Source organism: Monodelphis domestica, chromosome 1 (assembly GCF_027887165.1).
Source record: "Monodelphis domestica isolate mMonDom1 chromosome 1, mMonDom1.pri, whole genome shotgun sequence".
NCBI classification, from domain to species: Eukaryota; Metazoa; Chordata; class Mammalia; order Didelphimorphia; family Didelphidae; genus Monodelphis; species Monodelphis domestica.
The window spans coordinates 692,912,652-692,938,415 of NC_077227.1; the positions used below are offsets into that span (position 1 = coordinate 692,912,652).

The 25,764-nt window shown below is 43.7% G+C and overlaps 2 protein-coding genes across 5 annotated transcripts in view; one reads left to right on the forward strand and one right to left on the reverse strand.

The window, feature by feature from the left end:
* Positions 1-8,494: 8,494 nt before the first annotated feature.
* LOC103102895 (uncharacterized) lies at positions 8,495-23,043 on the forward strand. Its single transcript, XM_007477096.3, has 2 exons — positions 8,495-9,204; positions 12,477-23,043. Exons 1-2 carry the CDS (start codon positions 8,863-8,865, stop codon positions 13,797-13,799), a joined length of 1,665 nt encoding a protein of 554 aa, XP_007477158.2. The 5' UTR covers positions 8,495-8,862; the 3' UTR covers positions 13,800-23,043.
* The window catches only part of TK2 (thymidine kinase 2), a 110,313-nt gene continuing 107,571 nt past the window's right edge, over positions 23,023-25,764 (reverse strand). For all 4 annotated transcript variants that reach the window (XM_007477102.3, XM_001371804.4, XM_016427658.2 and 1 more), the window contains one exon: positions 23,023-23,981. In XM_007477102.3, the coding sequence (XP_007477164.1) occupies positions 23,883-23,981 (99 nt within the window). In that variant the 3' untranslated portion in view covers positions 23,023-23,882. The remainder of the gene's footprint in view (positions 23,982-25,764) is intronic.

Genomic DNA, 25,764 nt, shown 5'->3' on the forward strand with positions numbered 1-25,764 from the left:
AAGTGTGTGTGAGGAACGGCAAAAAGACCAAATTGACAGGACCAGAGAATCCTTAGAGTGGAGTAATAGATGAGAAGACTGAAAAGGTAGGAGGGGATCCAGGTGTAAAAAATCTTAAATGTCTCCATGAATTTTAATGTGAGACAGCAGAGTTAAAATTTGATCCTAAAAGTAATAGGGAGCCATTACAATTCATTGAATAAGGGAGGGACATAATCAAATCTGGGCTTTCATAAAATTCATTTTAGCAACTGCATGAAAAATAGATTAGAATGGGCGAGGGGAGGGCAGGGAGCTTGAGGCATGGAGACCAGATAGGACGCTATTACAATAATTCAGAGGAAAAGAGATGGAGGGCCTGAGGGAATATTAGCTATTTGAGTAATAAGAAAGGGATGTCAAAGAATATGAATAGACAATTCTCAGATGAAGAAATTAAAACTATCTTTAGTCATATAAAAAAAAATGTTCCAAATCATTACTAATTAGAGAAATGCAAATTAAAACAACTCTGAGGTACCACCTCACACTTATCAGACTGGCAAATATGACAAAAAAGGAAAATGGTAAATGTTGGAGGACCATGTTAGTGAACCCGTGGCACACGTGCCCCCATGTGCTAGAAGGGACTGCTTTGATCCCCCTCTCCACAGTGCCTGAGGACATTTTTCACATGCCCCACCCCTCTGCTTAGCAGCTCAATGAGAGCACTTCCTCCTTCCCCTGCCTAGGGTAATGTGGGGGGGCTCACAGGTGGCTTGAAGGTGCAATTTTAGCAATCTCTAAAAGATTTGCCAATACTGTTGGAAGAGATGTAGAAAGATTGGGATGCTACTACATTGTTGGTGGAGCTGTGAACTGATTCAACCATTCTGGAAAACAATTTGGAACCACACCTAAAGAACTAAACATAAATATAAATAACTAAAAATAAAAACAAAATAAAACTCTGCATATTTTTGACCACTATCCCAAAGACATCAAATATAGGGGGAAATGATCTACTTGTACAAGAATATTTATATGGTGACAAAGAATTGGAAACTGATGCTCATCAATTGGAAAATTGGTTGTAAGAATTGCAGTATATGATTGTAATGGAATACTATAAGAATGACAAACAAGATGATCTCAAAAAGCCTGGATATTATTACATGTAATTAGTAAAATTAAAAAATCCTTATAATAAAATAATCCTGGAAAGATTTATACAAAATGATGCAAAGTGAAGTGAACCAAGTTAGAAAGCTGTAGAAAGTAATACCAATCATGTACAATGATCAACTGTGAAAGACAACTATTATCAGAAATGAAAGGATCTAGGATTGTGATGGTGAACCTTTTAGTGCCCAAGCTGCACCCTCATGCTGCATGTGAGCTGGCCCCTTACCCCAGACAGGGAAGGGAGGAAGCGTTCCCATTGGACTGCTGGCAGAGAGGTTGGTGATGTGAAAAATGTCCTCAAGCACATTGAAGAAGGGGAAGGGAGCCACCATCTCTGGGCAATCCCAAGGAACTCATAACATAAAAAACTATCCACTGCCATGAAAGAACCTGGCAGAGTCTAAATGCAGATTGAAGAATGCCATTCTTCATTTTATTTCATCCGTGAATTCTTCTCTAGTGTAAAAATTGTTCACACCATGATGAATAAGGAAATATGTATTAGATGATACTATGTGTACAACTTATATTACCTGTCATCTTGGGGAGGCGAGAGAGCTGGGAGGGAGGGAGAGAACATGGATCACAAAATGTCAGAAAATCATTACTGAAAACTATTGATGTAATTGGGGGGAAGGAGTAGTAAAAAACTAAAAAAGAAATGGATGGATGTGAGAAATCTTGTCATCTCAATGCAGGTGCTTTCCAGAGCTACATAACCAGCCCAAGTCTCTCTCCTGGGCTCCAATTGCGTATCACCAACTGCCTATTGAACATTTCAAAGTGAAAATGCTGGAGGCATCACAAAGTCAACATAGCCAAACAGAATTCATTATCCCCCAGCCCCCTCCACTCCTACAAAACCCTCCCCTCTGCCATACTTTCCTCTTACTGTAGACGTCACCACCATTTCTCCTGGCAGCACAACCTCAGTGTTATCCTTTAATTCTTCCCTCTCCCTCACCCCAAATAGTCCATCAATTATCAGCTCTTCTCAGCACATCTCTAAAACAAGTCTGCCTTTCTCCATTCCCATAGTCACCACTCTGATTTCAGGCCCTCATCACCTGATTCACTTCAAGAACCTTTAATTTGGCCTCCTTACCAAACTATGCCCCACAAAAATGATTTTCCTAAAGTATGTTGGTTGTCTCTCGAACCGAGGATGACGATTGTCTTTGTGCTTGCACAAAGACACTTGTGCATGAAGATTTAAGTGGAAAAGCCGATGCACAGAGACAGTCCCACTCTCTCGGCGTTGGAAGCCTGGGTCCATTGGTACGTCGTTACACCTGGAGACTTCCTCAGCTGCATTGGATGGCTGTGTTGTCTTTTGTGCTCCAACATGCCCTGAGCACTCCACAGTGCCTTGCTGCATCGCCCTCTCAGCTGTTGAACCTTCTTATTGGTTTCTTCCGTCTGTTCTGCCGAAGCAGTCTTCACATGCTGGGTGAGCAAAGCCCTGGTTCACCAGGGGTCGACATTAACCCGATGGCTACCCTCACAAGGTTTGGCCGGCCTGTCGAAGCCATTGCCCGGGGTGTGGCCGCTGCCGCATGCTAGCAGCTACTGGGAGCTATAAGTGAGAGCTGGGTGTCAGGTGAGGGTTAGTGGCTGGAGAGCTGCCCTAGAAGAGCACGACAAGCCCTCCATACCAGAGGTACTACCCCTCTCTGAGCACCCCATACACCCCAAAGTATAATCAGGACCAATTCCCACTCCCCCACTCAACAAACTCAGTTGGCTCCCTATTGCCTTCAAGATCAACTATAAACTCATTCTCATCTGTTTGACATTTACCAGGGCAACAAGGTAACTCAGTAAATAGAGGCCCAGGTCTAGAGTTAGGAAGTCCTGGGTTCAAATCTAACCTCAGGCATTGCCTATCTGTGTGATCCTGGGCAAGTTCTATAAGCCCATTTCCCTAGCCTTTGCCCTTCTGCCTTAGAGTTATTACTAAGGCATAAAATAAGGGTTGAATAAATAAATATAAGACTCCTTATAACCTGGCCCCCTCCACCTTGGTGACATCCCCTCTTTCTAACTTCCATTTCTGAGTTATCTTCCCCCTTTAAATTGTAAGACCCTCAAAGGTAGGGGTTGTCTTTCTTTTTCTCATTCGTATCCTCAGCACTTAGCACAGTGCCTAGCACCTAGTAGGTGCTTAATAAGTGTTCATTATATTGTAAGGGAGGGGCATGGTTAAATTGGGGCTTTAGGGAAATCACTTTGGCAACTGCTTAAAGAGTGAATTAGATGGCAGCTAAATAGCTTGGTGGAGAAAGAGCCTGGTCTGGAGACAGGAGGTCTTGGGTTCAAATATCACACTTCCTAGCTATGTGACCCTGGGAAAGTCACTTAACCCCAACTGCCCAACCCTTAAGGCTCCTAGGCCTTGGAATCAGTCCTTAGTATCAATTCTAAGACAAAGGTCTTCTGCCTTGGAATTGATATTTAGTACCAATTCTTAAACAGTATGTAAGGGTTTAAAAAATGGAGTGGATTACAATGGAGGAGATGAAGCAAAGAGACCAAATAGAAGGCTATTGTAATACTCCAAAAGAGAAAAACAAAAACCAAAAAATGAAAAAATAAAATAAAATAATCCAAAGGAGATATGCATTGTATTGTATTGTATTGCATTGTATCCTGTTGCATTGCACTTAAATGCAAAATCATTTGAGGTGCTAATAATGGCTTTAAATGCCTAGCTGTTAAATTTGTATTTTACCCTGGGCCCCTAGGGAGCCACTGAAGGTTTTTTGTTTTTTTTGGAGGGGTGGCATGATCAGCCCTGTGTTCTAAGAATGTCAATTTGGCAGCTGGAATATCAATTTAAAGAATAAATTAGAGATGAGAGAAATTGGAAGCAGGGAGATCAACAAGAAGGCTATTTTGAAAGTTCAGAAGAAAGATGATACGATCACCCTAGTACAATTATCAATCATATGGAAATAGGTACTGATCAATGACACAAGTAAAACCCAGTGGAATTATGGTCAGCAACCGGGGGAGGGAAAGAATATGAACCATGTAACCTTAGAAAAATATTCTTAATGAATTAAATAAATTAAAATTTTCAATTAAAAAATTAAAAAGAATAGCAAAAAAAAGAAGAAAGATGATGAAGGCCTGAACTAGGAGAGGAATTGTTAAATGAAGAGAAAGGGACAGCTGAGTGCCAGCACCATGCCAGAGTCGAACAAGAAACTAAAGTAGAGGCAGCTTAGAGCTGCAACAGCTTCCAGGGGGCACCCTAGGTATCAAATGAAGCTGCTCAACCTATTTCTGGGAAGCAAGGTGCTAAGAAAAACCTCTTCGCAAGCCCCACCTCCTACAGATCAACTGAGAGAGTGATCCCAGTGGGGAAAGAGGAAAAGAGGGCAGGGTGAGGCTGGTAACCTGATTTCAGAAAAAAAAAGCAAGCTGGAAGCAGGGCTGGGGTGGCACATCATAATTGATGATGATGATGATGATGATGATGATGATGATGATGGCAATGATGCCAGCTAGCATCTATATAGCCCCTACTTTGTACCAGGCAGTGCACTAAACACTTTAGAAATATCATCTCAAAAACATGTTAAAAACTTATTACACGTGTTTGGGAAGATAAAATCTTTTTAAAAAAGAAATATTATTTCATTTATTCCTCACAAAAAAACTGAAACAAAGTTATAAAGACTTACCCAGGGTCACACAGCTAGGAAGTGTCTGACCCTGGATTTGAATTCAGGGCTTCCTGACTCCAAGTCCAGTGTTCTAGTTCATTGTGCTACCTAGCTGCTTCCTCTCAGACTAGATGAAAGAGGTGAGAAGGGGAAAAAAGGCAAGAGATTTGGCCTTTTCTATTATAGACTGTGAGGCTGGAAAAATCCTCCTGTAGAAGATGGGAATTTTGCTGAGTCCTGAAGGAAGCCAGAGAAATCTAGAGATGGAGGTGAGGAAGAAGATCTATCCAAGTTATGTGAGGGGAGAAGAATTGGGAAGGAGTAGAGAGCAGTCAGGGTAAATATACAGAGAGGAAAGATGGAGAGTCTTATGTGAGGAAAGGCAAGAAGACCAGTATAGCTAGCTAGTTTGCAGAGTAGATGGAGAAGAGTTAAAGTGAAAAGAGCCTGGAAAGGTGGGAAAGGCTCAGATTGTAAAAAGATTTAAATACCAAACAGAGGACTTTAAATATCATTCCAGAGGTAATAGGGAGCCATGGCAGTTTGGTGAACAGAAAGGCAAAATGGTCAGACCTGAGTTTTAGAAAAAATCACTCTGGTGGCTGAGTAGCAGTAAGATTGGAGTTGGAGGAAAATTGAGGCAAGGAGATCAGTTAGAAGAAAGCCATTTCATTGGTACAGACAAGGTGCTAATAAGGTGTAATGAGAAAAGAGAGAGAGAGAGAGAGAGAGAGAGAGAGAGAGATGGATGGATGGATAGATGGATATAGATAGATAAATAGATAGATGGATGGATAGATGAATGGATAGATGCATGGATAGAGATAGATAGATAGATAGATAGATAGATAGATAGATAGATAGATAGATAGATAGATAGATATAGATATATGTTTTGTTTTAATTGACTCATTTTTATTTATTTTTAACACTCTTTGAAATTTTGAGTTCCAAATTCTTGCCCTCTCACCACTCTGCTCCCACTCACTGAGAAAGCAAGCAATATGCAATCTATTATATATGTGAAATCATGCAAAACACGTTTAAATGTTGCAAGAAAAATAAAGTGAGAAAATGAACCTTCAATTAGCATTGAGTTGATCAGTTCTTCCTCTAAAGATGGATAGCAATTTTCATTATGAGTCTTTCCAAATTGTCTTGGATCATTGTATCGATCACAGTAGCAAAGGTTTTTACAATATGGCTGTTCCTGTGTACAATGATCTCCTGGTTCTGCTCGCTTCACTTTGTATCCGTTTGTAGATGTCTTCCTGGTTTTTTCTGAAATCATCTCCCCTGACATTTTTTTCTTTTTAATGTTCAAATTCATCTAGATTTATTATTCATAAGACTGAAAAAGTTTTAGAACTGTTTTATAACTTTATTTTTATTCAACAGGTTTATTTCCCTATGCTCTCCACTCCCATGGATCCCTTATAATTTCCTATAGCACAATAGTGTTCCATCACAATGATATAGCATGACTTCTTCAGCCAGCCATAGGAATATTAGAGGGGAGATCTCAAAATTAAATCCAGACATACAGGTTATTGATAGAATCATAGATTCTCAGAGATGGAAGCATCTCCAAAGGCCATCTAATCCAATCACCCTTAAAAGGAATCCTCTGTACTAAATCCCTGACAAGTGACTATACAACCTCTGCTTGAAGGCTCTCTTTATAGGAGGGAACCCCATGATGCCTTGAGGCTGCCACCTTGGCTTATAAGTAACTCCATCTCTTTGCTCTTACATCACATATTTTCATTTTTATTCCAACATTTGTTTAATACTCATTTTTTAGACCACCGAGCGGGATGATAGCCAAAGACAAAACTGAGATGCTCCTGGCCTGTCTACTGGAGGAATTCAATGTGTTTAAAGAAAAGTGAATGTGATAGGCAGGAGGGGGCACAAGCAAGGAACAAAGCTTTAAAAAGGAGATAGCACTCGAGGCAGTTCTTGAAATGTGCCTCCCTGTATCTTTTCTCCATTTCTCCTAGTTCTACACCCTCCAGTTAAAACACAAGAAATTTAGTCCTTCTAGGAGGCCTCTAAGTGGGCCTGAAGTCAGGAGGACTTGAGTTTGAATATGGCCTCAAATGTTTACTAGCTGGTGACCTTAATTAAGCAAGTCATCTGACTTCTGTCTACCTCAGCTTCCTCAACTGTAAAATGAGGATGATAAAACTGTCTGCCTCAGTTTCCTCAACTGTAAAATGAGAATAATACTACTGACCACCCAAAATTGTTGTGAGGATTAAATGAGATAATCTTTGTAATGTATGTGGCATAGTGCTGCCCACATAGATACTACCTAAATGCTAATGATTGTTATTTTATTATTATTTTCTACATTTTGACTAGTTAAATATGAAGATATCAGCGATTGCTCCCCTTCGTAAGTGACAAAGCAATAATGTAATGCAAATAACATGGAACTGAGAGGATCCAAATGGAGGCACAAGGATCCAATAAAATGCCATGGTACTTGCAATTCAGAAGATCTGAGTTCAAATTCAGCCTTAGACATGTATTAGCTGTGTGACTCTGGGAGAGTCATTTAACCTCTCTCTAAGCCTCAATTTCCTCATTGTAAAATAGGGATAATAAAAGTCTTTACTTTCCCAGGGTTGTTGTGAGGATCAAAGGATATACTTATAAAGTGCTTTGCAAACCTTAAAATATTACATAAATGTTAGCTATTATTATTATTGATTATTAATGCCTCAGTTTCATCATCTGTGAAATGAACAAGTTGTACCAGATGGTCTGTAAGGTGTCTTTTAACTTAATCTGTGATGCTCTGAAAAGAAAGAAAAAGCACTGTGTTTGGTGGTGCCATAATTGTTCAGTAATTTTGCAGTTGTGTCAGACTTTTTCTGATCCCATTTGGGATTTTCTTGGCAAAGATACTGGAGTGGTTTGCCATTATTTCTCCAGCTCATTTTGCAGATGAGGAAACTGAGGCAATTAGGGTTAAGTGACTTGCCCATGGTCACACAGCTAGTAAGTATCTGAGGTGGGATTTGAACTCAGGAAGATACAGCTTTCTTAGCTGCCTATACTTGCTGGTAGAAGACATCTACTATTTGCTAACTGAATGATCTGGAGCAAGTCACCCTCATTAGGCCTCAGTTTCTTCAGTTGTCAAACGCAAATGAGAAAATTAAACCAGAAGATACATACAGTTTCCTCCAGCTTTGATGCTGAAGCATTTTCTTCTAGAATCCTTGTCCAACTCATCAAAACTCCTCATCTACATTTTGTGCCTTTGTTTCCCATGTTCGGAACGCTCTTCCTCCTCACCTTGCCTTCCAGAGTCCCTGGCTTCCTCCAAAACTCAGCTTAAACAGCACCTTCTGCCAAAGGACTATCCCAGTGGGAGAGCCTCTCCCCTTCGCACCAGAGCCTTCTTTCTGAGATCCCTCCCACGTACTCGGCCTCTCTAGATCCTATTTGTACACGTGCTGTCTTCTCCATTAGCCTGGGAGCTCCTTGAGGGCAGGGTCTGTTTTGGTCTTTCTCCATCACCCATCACTTAGCCCAGTGCCTGGCACCGAGCACTCGTTCACTGGCTTCCCGACGGACTTCTCTTCCCGGGGCTGAACATCCCTAGTTTCTCCGGCTTTCCTATGTAGGCTAAGTTCCGGCAGCTGCTTGGCTTTGAGCCAGAGCAGAACAAGTCGAGGATGAGCCCTGGCCAAGGTCTGAAAGGGGATCCTGAGCCCAGACTCTCGGTCTCTCCCACAGGCAGCAGCGGGGGTGAGTGGGACTTCAAATGGGTTTCTCTTTCGCTTCCTGCTGCCTCGTGGTACTTCCTCCTTTGACGAACTCCTCCCAATCTGAGCCCTTTCTGACAGCCAACCACCTGGGTCTCCTGGGGGAGGGGGACCTAGCTGGCCAATCACCGGGCAAAGGGAACCCTTGCCAATGACTTCCTTCTTCAGGCCCCGGGGTGCCCCGAACTGGAGGGGAGCTCGCTCTCCCTCTTCCAGCCAATGTCTGTTCTCTGGCTTCAGAAGCCATGAAGGAGCCGGACCCAGGAGCCCCTGGGCAGGAGGCAGCCCTGGAGCTCTTCCAAGACTACATCACTTACTACCGAGCAGGAGGCCGGGATGGGCGCCTGGGGGCCTGCAGGCTGCCAGCTGTAACCCAGAAGGCTAGGCAGCTCCTGGCCTCGGGGGTCAGGCAGCCCCGTGGACTTTGCTTGTATAAGGAGAAGGCTGTCGCTGGGGGCTCCTCCTGGGGCCTTCTGGGCCAGGGAGAAGATGTATGTCCAAAGTTGGTGCCAGCATTGGAATTCCTGGAACTCATATGTGTCAACCTCTTTCTCCTTCCTTGGAGGAGAGAAATAAAGTCATTGAAGGTAGGTGCTTGTCCCAGCAGATTTCAGACCGACCATCGGGGCATTGATCTTACTTATCAGTCCTGGGGTGGGGGCTGAGAGAAGGGAAAGGGACAGGAGGGGAAGGAATCAGAGAGGAGAGGGGAGATCCTTCTGCGCGTGGGCAAGCGCCTTAGGAATCAGTCATAGCATGGTGAGGTTCAATGCTGGAAGCCAGACCCCCATATTTCGGACTGGAGCAGGGGAACGGCTTTTGGGAAGACTCCAACGATGAAGTAGAAGGGAATCTCGAGAGATCTGGACCTGAATTCTTGGTTCCACCACCTAAGACCTTGAGCAAGTCACTTCTTATTTGTGTGGCTCAGTTTCTTTAGCTATAAAATGGGGCTGATAAAACTTGCCCATTCTGTCTCACCGGCGTGTTATGAAACTCCAGGGAGATTGTTTATAAAGTGCTAAGTAAATCCAGGGCCCTGGAAATCCCTGCCAATGACTTCCTCCTTTAGGGGGAATGTGTAAATACACAAAAGTACTATGTAAATTATGACAGTTCCAGTGGTTAGAGGAAGGAAAGTCTTTCAACCACAATAGTGGCTGCAAATATTTCTCCGGGAGCTAATATTCTCAGGGTCCTGTTCTCAGCATTTTAGAGCCAAGGTGACAAAGATGGGGGTCTGGCAGCCTGGACTACCCTGAATCTGATCAAAATGTAGTTTGAAAATACTCAACAAAATAAGCAAAAGTCCAACTTGGTATAGGGCATAGGAATCAAAGCAACTGCTCTTGCCTAGGAGGATCACTGATTTAGAACTGGAAGGGATGATCAAGCCCAACCCCCTCCCCCATCATTTTATTTTTTTAACCCTTACCTTCTGCCTTAGAATCAATACTGTGTATTGGTTCTGAGGCAGAAGGATAAAGGCTAGACAATGGGGGTTAAGTGACTTGTCCAGGGTCACAGAGCTCAGAAGTGTCTGAAGTCTGAATTAAACCCAGGACTTCCCGTTTCTAGACCTGGCTCTCAATCCACTGAGCTACCCAGCTGCCTGCCCCTTCCCATCATTTTACAGATGAGGAAACCAAGGCTGAGAGAGATTGAATGACTGATCCAGGGTGGCATAGCTAGAATCTGAGGCAAGATCTAAACTCATTCTATAGCTGAGCACTCTAGCTTATTTCCAAAGCAGAAGCCAGGGGTTTTCCAATGAGCACAGGCCTGCTGGATCACATCTCTTTCCCCGCACCTCCAGAATGTTGGATTTGGCTTCTTTCACATGCTATTGGGCCTAGGGCTGATGGAGGACTCCAAGACACCCAGAATTGCTATGGGGAAGAAGGAGCTTCCGACCCCACCATTCACCAAGCTACACTCCCTCCATGGTCTCATCTCTGACCTGCTTCTCCATTACTGTCCCACACTCCAACTGCATTCAGCCATTACAGAATATCCCTGAGCTACAAGAACCTGCCCTATGTGGGCTGTATTGAATTAGTGTGTTGTTAAGATTAGAACTCTCTAGAGACTGTATCTTAATTTAGAAATATTTATTAAATAATAAGAAGCGGGCGAGAGAAAAGAAAAGGCACCAGCCCCAAGTAAGCCGCCACCAACTCCTCCTCCTCTTCCTCCTCCTCCTCCTCCTCCTGCTAGTTGCCCCAGCTTCACAGTCAGACCCCAGTCTGGGCCTGAGCCTGACTATGTGGGTGCCCCAGGGCTCCCCTAGCCAGTGCTCATGCTGACACTTTCCTAGCCGTCTGCCCTCTGTGAGGCAAAATAAGAGACTTATTTCCTTTTGCTGGTGACACCCCTGAGCCCCTCTGATTTGGCAGGCTACCTCTGTCTGAATCAGAGGCAAATCTTCAGGGAAGCCAGGAGTCACCACAAGGTCCAGCATTGTAGAGAGGACTCCGCCCATCACCTCAGAGAGATATAGTTCAGAGATTCAGAAGAAAGATCCTTCACTTTAAAACCCAAACTTGTCCTGACAGGCTAGTGTTAAATTTTCCCAGTGTGCCTCCGCCCAGGGATGTCTGGGAAATTGCCACCAAGAGTGGCCCAGAAAAGGGAGAAAATGTACCTTCCTCCCTCCCTTCACTGTGAGGGACTCTTGTTGTGGCACATTGTATTTATGACCAACTGGGCTGATGGGATAGTTCCTTTTGCTGAAGTACTTTCCCTTTCTTCCCTATTTACTCTGTTACAAAGCAGTGGGATTGGGGAGAGGGAGAATGTTTTTGGAAATGAAAGTGAAAGAAAAACAAACCAAAAATATCAATAAAAGGTTCTTTGTCTTTTAAAAAAACTTTGGATGAAAAAAAGGACAATTTTTTTTTAAATTTAAATCCTTATCTCCTATCTTAGAATTGAGATTTAGTATTGATTCTAAGGTAGAAGAGTAGTAAGGGTTAGGGCCATGTTGGCAAACCTATAGCACACATGCTGGAGGAATCTGCTTCCTTTCCCCTCTCTACTGCACCTGAGGAAATTTTTCACATAACCCACCTCTCTACACAGACGCCCAATGGGAGCACTTCCTCCCTCCCCTATCTGGGGTAAGGGGGTGGCTTACATGCGGCATGAGGGTGTATTTTGGGCACCCAGTCTCTAAAAGGTTTGCCATCACTGAGTTAGGCAGAGGGGTCAAGTGACTTGCGCAGAGTCACATAGCTAAGAAGTGTCTGAGGCCAGATTTGAACCTAGAACCTCCTATCTCCAACCTGATTCTCAGTCCACTGAGCCACCTAGTTGTTCCTTGTCCCATTCAGTTTTAACAATGTATGTAGTTGTTTAGTCATTTTCAGTTGTGTCTAATTCTTCATGACCCTACTTGACGGTTTCCTTGGCAAAGATGCTGGAGTGGTTTGCCATTTCCTTCTCCAGCTCATTTTTTTCTTTTACCAAATACATGAAATAACAAATTCTCCAGCTCATTTTACAGCTGAGAAAACTGAGGCCAACAGGATAAAGTGACTTGCCCAGGCTCACACAGCTAGGAAGTATGAGGCCAGATTTGAACTCAGGTCTTCCTGACTCCAAACCCAGTGCCCCAGCCTTTTATGATTTTTCATTCTATGTTCTTGATCCCATCCAACTCTTACATTCCCCTGTTTTCACATCCCTTCCAATGCCAATGTTATGTTGCTGATTTCAATGACCACAGTTCCATGATTTTACATATGTCCATCCCACACTGGGGACCTCCAGTTCTCAGACCCAAGCAGAAGCCTCCTGCTGTCATTGTTTTATTTTCCTGAAAGGTTGGCCCCACTTCTAACGCTTTGTTTTGTTTCAGACATTTACCGGTAATTTTGTCTACTCAGTTCGGTCCGTGCTTCCAGAAAACACCGTGGAAATGATCCTGAAGAAAATAGGTTATGTTGCCATAACAGCCACCGAATTTTCACTTGTCAGAAAGATAAATGCGGGGGAAGCAATGCAGACAGCATTTGAAATCTTCCTCACCAGAGTCGAATGTGAAGCCATCCTTGAGATGTCTCCTGGGTCGGGTCTCAGGGAGGAGGTGGGCACCCTTCTACAGGGTACCTGGCCACCTAGGCCTCCAGAATACCGGAAAGACACGGACACTCATCCCAGCCAGGTGTCCAAGAGCCTGGACAAGGGGGACATAGAAAATGGACTTTCCAGCCTGAGAAATGCACAGAACCAAGCAGGCAGGGGCCAGCTTGAAAGCCCGTGGAGTAGGAGAACAGATGATGGTCATCATTTGAAATTAGACCTAAGTCTGCCCAGGGGAGCATCTCCCACAGAGGTCCTGACCCGTGAGCAGGAAGTGGTCCAAGATGTTAGCAAGTGTTCAGACAGTGAGGAGTTCCTGAACTGCTATAGGGACATCTTCATTGGCCAGGTGCCCATTTTCCCCAAGGACCTTCCTCCGAGCAGCCAGAGAAAGTCCCAGGCCCAAGGTGCTTGTGCTGCCCAAGGTGTCTTGGTCTCCAGCAAAGCTGTTGTGTCCCGAGTCGCCTCTGTTCCGCCCCCTCTGGCATCTAGTGGCCCCCAGGCCCTAACAGTCTTTACAGATCCAACATCTGACCACAGTAAGGTCCCTGGCCCACAGGTAAAGCCAAGGCCAGAAGCAGTAGCTGATGTAGGAGTCCTTGGCTGTCCTGCTAGCCCCATCCATCCAGACACAGCTCCAGAGTCCCAGCCTCCCAACATGGCGCTCGCCCTCTGTGACAATGCTCCATGGGGAGACGACTGGTCCAGTGAGGATGAGCTTGATGACCTTTCGTCCTCCTTCAGCAGACTCCAGATTAAAGCTCACAGTACCGAAAGCCTCGAATATCCCACTGAAGAGACCTTGAAGGTCAACAATGGTCAGGATGTTGGAAGCCCCAACCATTCTCAGGGAGGATGCCAGTGTCTTGATGTAGCTAGTAAAACAGCTCCCAACCCCCAGCTGTCCTCAGAACTGGTGTGTGGACCCCCGGACAGCAGCTGTTGTGAAAGCAGGAGGCGGCAGCAGCAGCTTCCGGGGGCCAGTCCGTCCTTCCGGCATGTCCGGGAGCCTCCAAATGCTACCTACATTCCTCCCTCAAGTCTGGAAGAACGACCTCCCAATATTACCATCAGCACACACCATCAGGTGGACTCCTGATAGCTGGCTTGAACCCTCTGGGCAGCCAGGCTTTGCCTCTGTCAGGAAAGAGAACCAACGTTTCTGGAAATACAGGTTAGGCAAGGTATTTATGCTCCCTGCTTGATTTTCTGAATGGGGCAGGTCCAAGGGCTCTAGACCGAGGAAGAGCGAAGTAAGGAGGATAGACACAGCCTGTCCTTCCCATTCTGTCACCCAGGCATTCCATCTTACTCCTGCAAGAGCCTGTGCTCCATCATCAGGCAAGAAGATGGGAAAGCGGCGATCTGGAAGAGTACAAAGAATTCAAGATCCAGAGTCAGAAGACCCGAGTTCAGATCCCAACCCTACCATTCACTGTGACCTGAGACAAATCTCAGTCCATCTCTGCACCTCAGTTTCCTCAGCTACATGCAAAACTAGAACAGCAGACTGAGGCTCATTTCAATACTGACACTTTCTGTTTTTAACACTGGGAGGCAGTTGGGTGCCTCAGTGGGTAGAGACCCAGGCCTAGGGATGGGAAATCCTGAGTTTAAATCTGATATCAAACCCTTCCTAGCTGTGTGACCCTGGGCAAGTCACTTAACACCCCATTGCCTACCTCTTACAACTTTTCTGCCTTAAAACCAATACACAGAGGGCAGCTGGGTGGCTCAGTGGATTGAGAGCCAGGCATAGAGATGGAAGGTCGTAGTTTCAAACCTGGCCTCTGACACTTCCTAGCTATGTGACCCTGGGTAAGTCACTTAACCCCCATTGCCTAGCCCTTACCACCCTTCTGCCTTAGAACCATTACATGATATTAATTCTAAGACAGAAGGTAAGGGTTTAAAAAATAAAACCCAATAAACAGTATTGATTCTTAGATGGAAGGTCAGGGTTTTTAAAAAAAGAATTCAGTGTTCTAAGATCTCTTCCAAGCGATGTTCTGTGTTGTCATTCTATGTTCTGAGATCTCTTCCAGGTCTGATGTTCTATGTTTTATCATTCTACGTCCTCAGACTCCTTCAAGTTCTGACATTCAAACTTCTAAAGTATCTTTCTGTTAAGATAAGAAGGAGAGTGACAGAAGTGAGAGAGTCCAGATTTCTCAGATACTCCAGAGATATTTCACCACCGTAATGGGACAGTGGGAGTGGGTTACCCCAGAAAGGCCTGGGAATGGAACACTCTGGAACACTTGGCTGTCATGGACCAGCCATGTAGCTGTAGGAAGATCATCCTATTTCCCTAAGTGCTGCTCCTCTTCCCTCCCAGAAGAGCTGTGAAGCTATGATAAACATCAGGGAGCTGCGCATTATTGTAGAGCCTTCATGACCCTGGCTCACTTGCTGCCCCTGCCTTCCCCTAGCCTGTTGTTCAGTCGTCTTAGTTGTGTCTGACTCTTCATGACCTCATTTGGGGGTCTTCTTAGCAAAGACCGTGGAGTGCTTTGCCATTTCCTTCTCCAGATCATTTTACAGAGAAGGAAACTGAGGTAAAAAGGGTAAAGTGACTTCTTCAAGGTCACACAGCTAATAAATCTCTTAAGACTGGATTTGAACTCAAGAAAATGAGTCTTCCTGATTCCAACCAAGCCCAGTGCCTTATCCTCTACACCAATTGATTATCCCAATATATGAATAGGATTAGATAAACATTAGGAAGCTGGCATTATTGTGGCCCTCCATGACTCTTGCTTAATTTCTGCTCCTCTATTCCCCCACCTGGGGAAGGGGTGATTCCTCTGCCATCTCTAAGCAACAAGAAACCCTGACTTCAGAGTCAAACAACTAGGTTTGGAGCCTGGCTTCCTAACCAGCAACAACTATGGACATCACTTTCCTTCCCGTGCCTCAGTTTCCTCAAATATAAAATCAGGGAGTTGTAAATGGCAACTAACATCCCTTCCAGTTCTAAGTTTTTGGTCCTATGAATTCTGTTGCATAGTCTGAGGTTAGTCTTGGTATTAGTTAGCACAAGAGTCCCAAGATTAGTGGGATTTTAATGTGGCATCATCACTATTTTTTTTAAACCCTTCCCTTCCACCTTAGAATCAATACTATGTCTTGGTTCTAAGGCAGAAGAGCTGTAAGGGCTAGGCAATGGGGGTTAAGTGACTTGCCCAGGGTCACACAGCTACGAAGTATCTGAGGCCAGACCTGACTCTCAATCCACTGAGCTACCCAGCTTCCCCCCTCCCACCCCATCATCACTCTTAAGACTGGTTCTCCTGGGATCCAGACTCCCAGTAGCTGGAATTTTGTCTTTAAGTTCTTATCTCCTGGTGTCTGAATCCTGAACCTTCACACTGCAGGTCTAGACCTCATGACATCTTCTGTGTAACCACAATATCAGTGGTCTGTCACTTAGCTTTTGTTGTTGTTCAGTCATCTTCAGTTGTATCTGAGTCTTTGTGACTGTTTGGAGTTTTCTTGGCAAAGATACTGGAGTGGTTTGCCATTTCCTTCTCCAGCTCATTTTACAGATGAGTAAACTGAGGCAAAAGAGGTGAAGTGACTTGTCTAGGGTCACACAGCTGAGATCCTGGAGTGATTTGCCATTTCTTTCTCCAACTCATTTTACAGATGAGTAAACTGAGACAAACAAGGTGAAATGACTTGTCCAGGGTTACACAGCTAGTAAATATCAGAAGTCGTATTTGAACTCATGAAGATGAGTCTTCCTGATTCCAGTGCTCTATCCATTGCACAACCTAGCTGCCCTGAACTGTTATCCTAACCTCCAAATTGTTCTTGCTTCCCATCCCTCCCCAATCCAACCTCCACACAATGTATCCAAGTATCTTCCTAAAGCACAGAGTCATTCTCCAGCTAAAAAGTTTCCAGTGGAACCTCTTGCCTCAGTATCTCCACATTCTGGCTCCTGCCTAGCTGATGCAGCAAGGGACCACTAAAGGGAGATAAGAGGTGGCAACTGCCAGACAAGCCAAACCACCATGGCCAACGCCACGTCCTTTCGGATCTCAGCGGGGTCAGTCCAGGTCCCTGAACCCAAGAGCTCCAGAACTAGTAATGAATCCATCACCACCTCAAGATCACCAGTCCCAACTCCAACCCCATCCCTGAAGCTGCCATGCACCCTTATGGAGAAATGCTCTAGCTACTGATCTGGAAAGGAAAATTCAGACCACCAAAGTCCTTGGCACAGTCAAATGATTCAACATGCTACAGTGGATAGAGAACCAAGCCCAGAGATAGATGGTAGGTCCCGAGTTCAAATCTGCCCTCAGATGCTTCCTCACTGTGTGACTCTGGGCAAGTCATTTGGCCCCAGTTGCCTCACCCATACTAATATTTAGTATTGATTCTAAAACAGAAGATAAGGATTTAAGAGGGGAAAAGTGAATCTGGTTTATCAGTGGAAAAACACCATCAATGTATCACTATTATCTCCTTTGTGTCTGTGGCCACATGGTCTTTCCACCTGATTGGCAGCTGCAATGTTCCCTGCGTGTTATATCCCCATTAGAATGTAAGTGCTCGAGGGCAGGCAGGGACTGGTTTGCTTTTTTCCTCTTTGCATTCCCAGCATTTGGTCCAATGCTTGGTCACACAGTAAGCACCAGAAATGCTTTTGCATCCATTCATTCACAAACCCACTGTGTGGCCGTAGACAAGTCACATCTCCCCTTTGGGGGCTGCAGTTTCCTCTTGTAAAATGAGGCAGTTAGGGGGCAGCTGGGTAGTTCAGTGGATTGAGAGCCAGGCCTAGAGACGGGAGGTCCTAGGTTCAAATCTGGCCTCAGACACTTCCTAGCTGTGTGACCCTGGGCAAGTCACTTGACCCCCATTGCCTAGCCCTTACCACTCTTCTGCCTTGGAGCCAATACACAGTATTGACTCCAAGACGGAAGGTGAGGGTTTAAAAAAAATGAGACAGTTAAATCAGAATCTAGCTCTGTTACTGATCCTAAGCAGCTCTGAATTCAGAAATGTCCCAAAATATGTTGGTCAATTGGCCTCATCCAGTTAAACCAATGAATTTGTATTCATGAAGGGTCTACTTGTCTTTTAAAAGGGGGATGGGGAGGAGAGAGCTGCTGGGGCACAGTGCTAAGCACCTTTCAATTATTTTCTTATTTGATCCTCATAACCATCGTGGGAGGTAAGGGGTCATTTTTCAGATGAGGGAAACTGAGGCAGAGGTCAAGTGATTTGCCCAGGGTCACACAGACTAAGATCTGCGATGGGATTTTAACTCAGGCCTTTCTGACTAGGTCCAGCTCTAAAATCAAGTGTGATACCTAGTTCCTTGTCCTTTGTAAGCTTCTCTGCAGAACAGGAAATCAAGAACAACTGTAATAGCAATAATAATAGCATTTATATAGCACTTCAAGGTTTGCAGAGAACTTTATGAATATGATCTCATTTGGTCTTCACAACAATTTTGATTGGGGGAAAGAGTAGGTGCTGTTATTCCCATTTTACAGATAGGGAAACTGGGACAGAAGTTAAGTGATCTGTCCAGTTACACAGCTAGTGAGTATCTAAGACAGGATTTGAATTCAGGTTTTCCTGACTTTATGTCTACTGTTATAGTCAATAAGAAGTCTTGGGTCCAGGGTTCTAGGGAAGTTTTCTAATCATTTTTTAAAACCCTTACCTTCTATTCTAGTCAATTCTAAGTTCCAAGGCAGAAGAGCAGTAAGGGCTAGGCACTGGGGGTTAAGTGACTTGCCCAGGGTCACCCAGCTAGGAAGTATCAGAAACCACATTTGAACCCAGGTCCTCGTGACTACACACATGGCGTTCTATCCACTGAGCCCCCTAGCTGCTACTACTAACAACTTTTTAGGGGAGTCTAGTCCTATGATTTCACTGGTATAGGTGCTTTGCTCTGCCTCTATGTGGAATCCAGGGTCTCCCAGTCAGTATGGACCAGAGGCAACATAGATGTGTTCGAGGAGGTTCTCTCTCCATGCTGCCACTCATCCTAATGGCTGACATTTTACTGGTGCTTTCTGGGCTACATACCGACATCATCTTACTGAATCCTCATCCGGGTGCCAGGATCCAATTACCAGAATAAAAAATGCTACAATGGACTGTCTGTAAAGCTCCACCTGCTCATCCTGACTTTGTTTTCTTTTTTCTGCCGTTTCTTAAGCAAGTTAAAATTTTTAAAAGGATGTCCCTGAAGTATGACAACAGTTTGGCCAAGATAAATTCTCAACTGCACTTCCAGTTCTAGAAGTTAGAATCACAGAAAGGCAAGGGAAGCAGCTCCGTGAGTTGGGGAAAGCCTTGGAGTGGAGGCAGTTAAGTGGCACAGTGGATAGAAAGCCAGGGGAGACCCAGGTTCAAATCTGGCCTCAGATACTTCCTAGCTGTGTGACCTTGGGCAATTCACTTAACCTCAATGGTCTAACCTTTGCTGTTCTTCTGTCTTTGAAATGATACCGAGACAGAAAGAAAGGGGTTAAGAAAAAGAAAAGGAAAAAATAAGACCTGGTTTCAGGGAAGTCCTTAAGCCCCAATATCCCAGATGCTTTAAGGTAACAAGTGTTCTCATGGAAAAGTCACCATTTCTTTGAGCTTTGTTTCTTCATTTGTACAAAGGCAGCAGTGCTGTGATACTTATTTTATTTTATTATGTCATATGTTTTATAGGTCAAATAAGAGCATATATAATGGGTTTCAAGAACCATATACTGCTATAGCAATGTCAGCTTCTAGAGGGTTCATAGACTGAGAAGTTATCAGTTCCAACTTCTTTATTCTCCTGACAAGAAAAATAAAAGCCCTATGAGGCTAAGGTCCCACAGGTGTCCTTTGGCAAAGCCAAGATTTGAACCTGGACCCCATGACTTTAAATCTAGCACTATGCTAGCTGAAGGGGACTAAGCTTAGGATAAAGGCTGTTACATGTTCAATTAAAAAAGAAATATGTTCTACTGGCCAACAGCATTTTAACATATGGGTTCATTCCCTTTTCCACAATAGCTTCCTATCTTCCCATTACATGGCGGGGGGGGGGGGGGGTGACAATCGTAATTTGCACTTGCACAGCTCCATATTCTTCATTTCCATCAGGTACATAATAGTACAATTCTCACCTACTCTTTAAAGATAAGGCTCTATTACAGAAAATGACTTTCCCAAGGTCTGACAACCGAGAGGTGGAAAAGCCAGACTATGATGGCAGGTAAATGGTTTCTCCTCTGTAACCCCACTGCCTCTCACATGGAGATGAAACCTTAAGTGTTTTATTGTGACTTGTTTCCTATTCCCTTGACAGAAGAGTGCAGTGCAATATAATCTGGAGAAGGGCAAACTCAAGAGGCATGAGAATTGCCTTCAAGTATCTGAGAGCCTGTCATGTGGAACAAGGATTCAACTTACTCTACTTGGCCCCAGTGGCAGATCTAGGAACAAGAAGTGGATGTTTCAGAGAAGCGGATTTAAGCTTGAGGTCAGAAGAAAGTTCCAAGCTGGCCAAAAGTGGAATGGGCTACCTGGGAGGTAGCAGGTTCCCCCTTCTCTTGAGATCATCCGAGAGAAAAGGGAATTTATTTTTTCAGGCATGCACTAAACTAGATGGTTCTCCAAGATCTCTTCCAATTCTGAAGCTACAATCCTCAAAATTCGACCTTGAAAGGGTCATGGCCCACACCCTTCATTTTACAGGGGCCTAAAGAGACAAGGGAAGTAGCTTTCCTAAAGTTAGAAAGTGAGCTAGTGATAGGGTCAAAGTGCCTGATTTCTATCCCAATTCTCTTTCCAGAATCATCCCCTTAATATGGAAGAAAAAACCAAAACATTTTAATAAGCTTAAAAATAACTTAAAAGTAGTGCAATAGAGTAAGTGGAATGCAAATTGAAAGAACTATGAGGTTTCACTTCACACCTTGCAAAATGGCAATGGTGACAGAAGGCAGGAAGAGAGGTACGCTAATACATTGTTGATGGAGCTGTAAATCAATACAATAATTTCAGGAAACAAGTTTGGAATTATGCAAATAGTGACTAAAATATCCATACCCTTTGATCCACATTCCTTTGCTAGATTTTTCTTCTAGTGAAGACATCAATCTAAGAAGAAAGTCCCTTTAAACACCAAAATATTTATAGCAACACTTTTTATAAGAATTAAAAACAATATATATGCCCATTGATTGGAGAATGACTAAACAAATTGTGGCACATGCATGTTATGGAATATGACTGCTATGAGAAATGATGAATGTGATTACAAAGAAACATGGAAAGACTTCATGAACTAATGCAGAATGGAGTTAAGTAGAGACAAGAAAACAATATACAAAATGATTACAATAATATAATGAATGTTGCAGAATTACAAAGAATAAGCATAACTCAAAGAACAGATATGAAAAGATGCTCCTGATTAGCCCGCCTATTTGCAAATAGGGGAGGTCTACATTGCACATATTTTCAGGGTTTTTTTTTCATTGTATTGATTAATTATGCTGAACTTTTTTCCTCTTTTATTTTCTTTTTAAAATGCTATTTGGGGGGGCAGTTAGATGGCTCAGTGGATTGAGGGCCAGGCCCAGAGATGGGAGGTCTTGAGTTCAAATCAGGCCTCAGAGATTTCCTAGCAGTAAGGCCCTGGGCCTTACTTAACCCCCATTACCGCTCTTCTGTCTTGGAACCAATGCACAAGTTTTGATTCTAAGACGGAAGGTACGTTTTGGGAGTTTTTTTTAAATGCTATTTGTTATATGGGAAAACTGTCTTTGTGAGTGGATGGGGCTTCAGGGGGAGGTTTCTAGGAATTATAATGATGTAAAAAAGGTACTAATAAAAACTTATTTTTTAAAAAATCAAAGCAATGGAACTGGATTTCCTTAGAGACCATGGGACCTTCTGGCATTTTCCTCATGATTAAGATCCCAGTGGGTCCTCAAAGAGGACAAGGTAGTGCAAGAGAGTAGAATGCACCTCTTGCTCTTAAACTACCCAAATGCCCAGAGAAATTTCCCACAAAATGAAAAACACCACATTTGAGTATCATAGAAAAGTTGCAATGCCACCATTGATCCTTAGTAGCAGAAAGGTCCTTAAGTCAGTTGGTCTAATCTCTTGTGTGCTGGATGGAGACAGTGACCTCAGATTGTGGCAGAGGCTGGCACTGGAGAAAAAGTGCCAGGCTGAAGAGTGTGTGAAATTGATCGCCTCGCAGGGGAGGGGCCCCAGGAGTGAAATCCAAGGGAGGAGCAGCCTCTGGCGGAGAGAGCAGTGAGGCTCTCAGTCGGGAAAGGTGGATAAAGACTTTCTCCTGAGAGTTAGCCACTTTTTCCTGCTGCTGACTGGAAATCCTTCCCCCCAACACTTCCCAATTGAAGGACTTTCTGAAGAGAAACCTGAGCAGACTTTACCTCAGCTCCTGTTGCCCAGGGGTGAGTCAACCTGACTTTCTCTTGGGGGGCTCAGGCTGCCAAGGCCCGAGTTCCCCCCAGACTCGAGGAGGGAGGAAAAGGTTTAGACAGAGACAGGGACCCCCTTTCCCCACTTTTCTTTTCCCATTCTTCCCTGCCCATTGTTCCTTTTGTATTACTTGATTGAGTTAACATTAAAGTTATCTGTTCCCCAAGCTGAGTGTGAGTGAACGGATCAAGGGGAGACCCTTCGGTCTCGAGTCGTGGAGGGGGGACAAGAGCAAATTGGGGAGAGCAGCTTTAGCTGAGGAGGGAAGGCAGAAGGGGGGAAATCTTTAAACCCCCTCTCCTCTCTCTGATCCAACCCATTACAGCTACTGTCTCCCCTGAACCCCACTTTGAGAAGGGGGTTCTCTCTTTTCCCCTCTCCATACCAAAAGTCCAAGCCTCCCTCGGGGTACAAAACTTCCCTCCCTTTTTAAAAAAAATTTTTAAGACAAGACTCAAATGGTATGTCGACTTGAAGTATGCAGCCATTTCTATTTGCCATCATGCTAAGTTTTTGTCTCTTCACTGAGGATCCTCAAATCAATTCCATATTTCATCTGAGCCAAGGACCAAAGGGCTTCGTGGAATGCCTTCAAGCATGATGGGGTACAAGCAGCCCTATGGATTTAAGATCCCTGCTTCATGGTGTCCCAGATGGTCATCTCTTCTCTCCTTGCACACTACCAGTAAGAAAGGGTGCCACTTAGAAAAATGAAGCCATCATGCTCATAAAAGACACACGATATCACACCAATGCAAGAAAGATGCATCTCAAACCAGTCTCATGTTGCAGTTAAAACCAGCAAGTAATAGCATTAGTATTTGATGAGACCAAACAGCAACATTAGCTTGTTTAGAAAAAAAAGAAAAGGCCAATAACTATTTATTTCCCTAGATGAGTTGGCAAATAAATTACCGAACAATAATGACATTTGGCTCTCCATTCATTCCCTGACTTTCTCTCTATAAATACAAGCCCCCATTCCCAAGCTCACAACAAAAGGCTGGACCAACAAGGAATGAATTGTCAGGGGAATTTCACTCCACCAGCCTAGCTAATTCCTAGGTCATCAAAAAGCAAAGTGAGGATTAAATCCCTGGGATTTGGGATAGTAAAAGTGCCAAAGGTTGAAAGTCAACTATTAAACTTCCTACAATTGTAGAACACACAGTAGAAAAGAAGCAGTCCAAGTCTTCAGGAGCGGCATTGTGACCATAAAAACTTGTGGGGACTGCATGAGCTTAATTACACGATGAATGATATTCAACTTCACTTATGATTAACTGGTCCAAATCTGCTAGCAGAGCTCCTGTCAGTAGTCCTTTAGATGGCCTACTTCTTGGGAGATGCTAGCTAATTTTTTTTTTTTTTGGCTAAAAAGCAGGTGGGTGACGTCACTCACTAGACGCTCAGGTGACAGAGGACCACTATGATAAATTACCAAAGACATACATATATACAAAATGTGAACATGGGTACTGCGTATGTCAAAATAGAAATATATACAGGTACACATGAGTACACCCTTCACCACCTCCTGTATGCTACAGTGCATTCTTTGCATGGGTGTAGAGATACACATACACACACTTAATTTCAACTAGATGCGATAGAAAATTTGCTTCAGTGGACCTCAAAACGTTATTTCTCATGGCTACACTGACACACCCTGGCAGGCCCTACTACAATCGCACAGATTCTCTCAGTTCTATAAATGATGCTTCAACTCCCCTCCAGTTAATATTTGGTCCCGGTTTTGCTCATAGAATTCCAACATTGTCTGCATGTCCTGGTCTGCCTCAACCACCTAGAAAAGAACCAAAAAGAAATTAGTGGCTGAAATCCATTTCTACAATTAGCCAGGAGGACCCTCCTGTTACAGAGGAAGATGTTAATTGTTTCTTTACTGATGAGGCTTGAGGACGAGAAGGGGCAAAAAATCTGGTGGGATCCCCAAAGGACAGAGTGGTAAAGGGACCTTTGCGACCATCTCCTTTAATCCGTGTGTTTTACAGACTGTGTTAAAACATCAGACTGTGAGCAGGGACTGTCTTTTGTCTGTTGTATGCCCAGCACTTAGCACAATGCCTGACACATAGTATAGATGCTTAGTAAATGTTTATTGACTTAATGACTAACAGAACATCTCCCAACACTGGGTCAATTTTCTGCCCTCTCTTAGGCACACTCACTAGTTCTAGAGAAACAGATCTGGGTTTTTTCTGAGTCACAGATACTGTGTCTATCCCTTAACAGTCCGGTGAAGCCTATAAACCCATTCCCAGAATCACATTTTCAAATGCATAAAATAAAAAAAGCAAAGGATTACAAAGGAAACCAATTATATGGAAAGTTATCAAATATTTTTAAAAATAATTAAAAAAAAACAAGTCCATGGGCCCCAGATTAAAAACTTCCGCTCCAGAGTCAATAGTGTAGCACCCCACTCACTTAGAAATCACTTTGTTTATCAACCTCATCCATATAGAATATATAGCCAAGACTACAAATTATATTCATTCGCAAAACTTAGAGAGGAGCACCTTAGGTCCTAACCCCGTCTACTGACTTGTTTTAGATGGGACTCTTAACAAGTTAGGGTGGCAGCAGCTAGGCAGTTCAGTGGACAGAGTACCGAGTCTAGAGATGAGAGGTCCTGGGCTTAGGTCTGGCCTCGGACACTTCCTAGCTGTGGGACCCTGAGCCCAGGGGCCTTTATGGACCCAAATCATAACTCTATGGACACATCATTTCCTGGAAATACTAGATAATCATATCATGATTATTTTTCTTCCATGGATGCAAAAGTATCACCATTTTAGCTCTCTCTCTCCCTCCTACCAACACACAAAAAGTAGTAGTAGCAGCATCAGGAGTAAGGAGTAGGAAGCATTATATAGAGCTTTAAGCACAGTTAGGTGGCAAAGTAGATAGAGCACTGGGATTGGAGTCAGAAAGACTCATCTTTATGAGTTCAAATATGGCCTTAGGCACTTACTAGCTGTGAGACCCTGGCCAAGTCACATCACCATGTTTGCCTCTGTTTCTTCCTCTATAATACAAGCTGGAGAAGGAAATGGCAAACCACTCCAGGATCTTTGTCTAGAAAACTCCAAGTGGAAACAGAGAGCTAAAAAGGTGAAATACTTTGCCCAAGGGTACACAGCAATAGGGCCAATATTCAAACACAAGCCCTTTGATCCCCAAATCAGGTATTTTGTGATCCCAAAAGGAACTGAAGGAAGCTGGGTGGCTCAGTGAATTGAGAGCCAGGACTGGAGATAGGAGGTTCAAATATGGTCTCAGATATTTACTAGCTATGGGACCTTGGGCATGTCATAATTCCAATTGCGAAAGAAAGAAAGAAAGAAGGAAAGAAGGAAAGAAGGAAAGAAAGAAGGAAAGAAGGAAAGAAAGAAAGAAAGAAAGAAAGAAAGAAAGAAAGAAAGAAAGAAAGAAAGAAAGAAAGAAAGAAAGAAAGAAAGAAAGAAAGAAAGAAAGAAAGAAAGAAAGAAAGAAAGAAAGAAAGAAAGAAAGGAAGGAAGGAAGGAAGGAAGGAAGGAAGGAAGGAAGGAAGGAAGGAAGGAAGG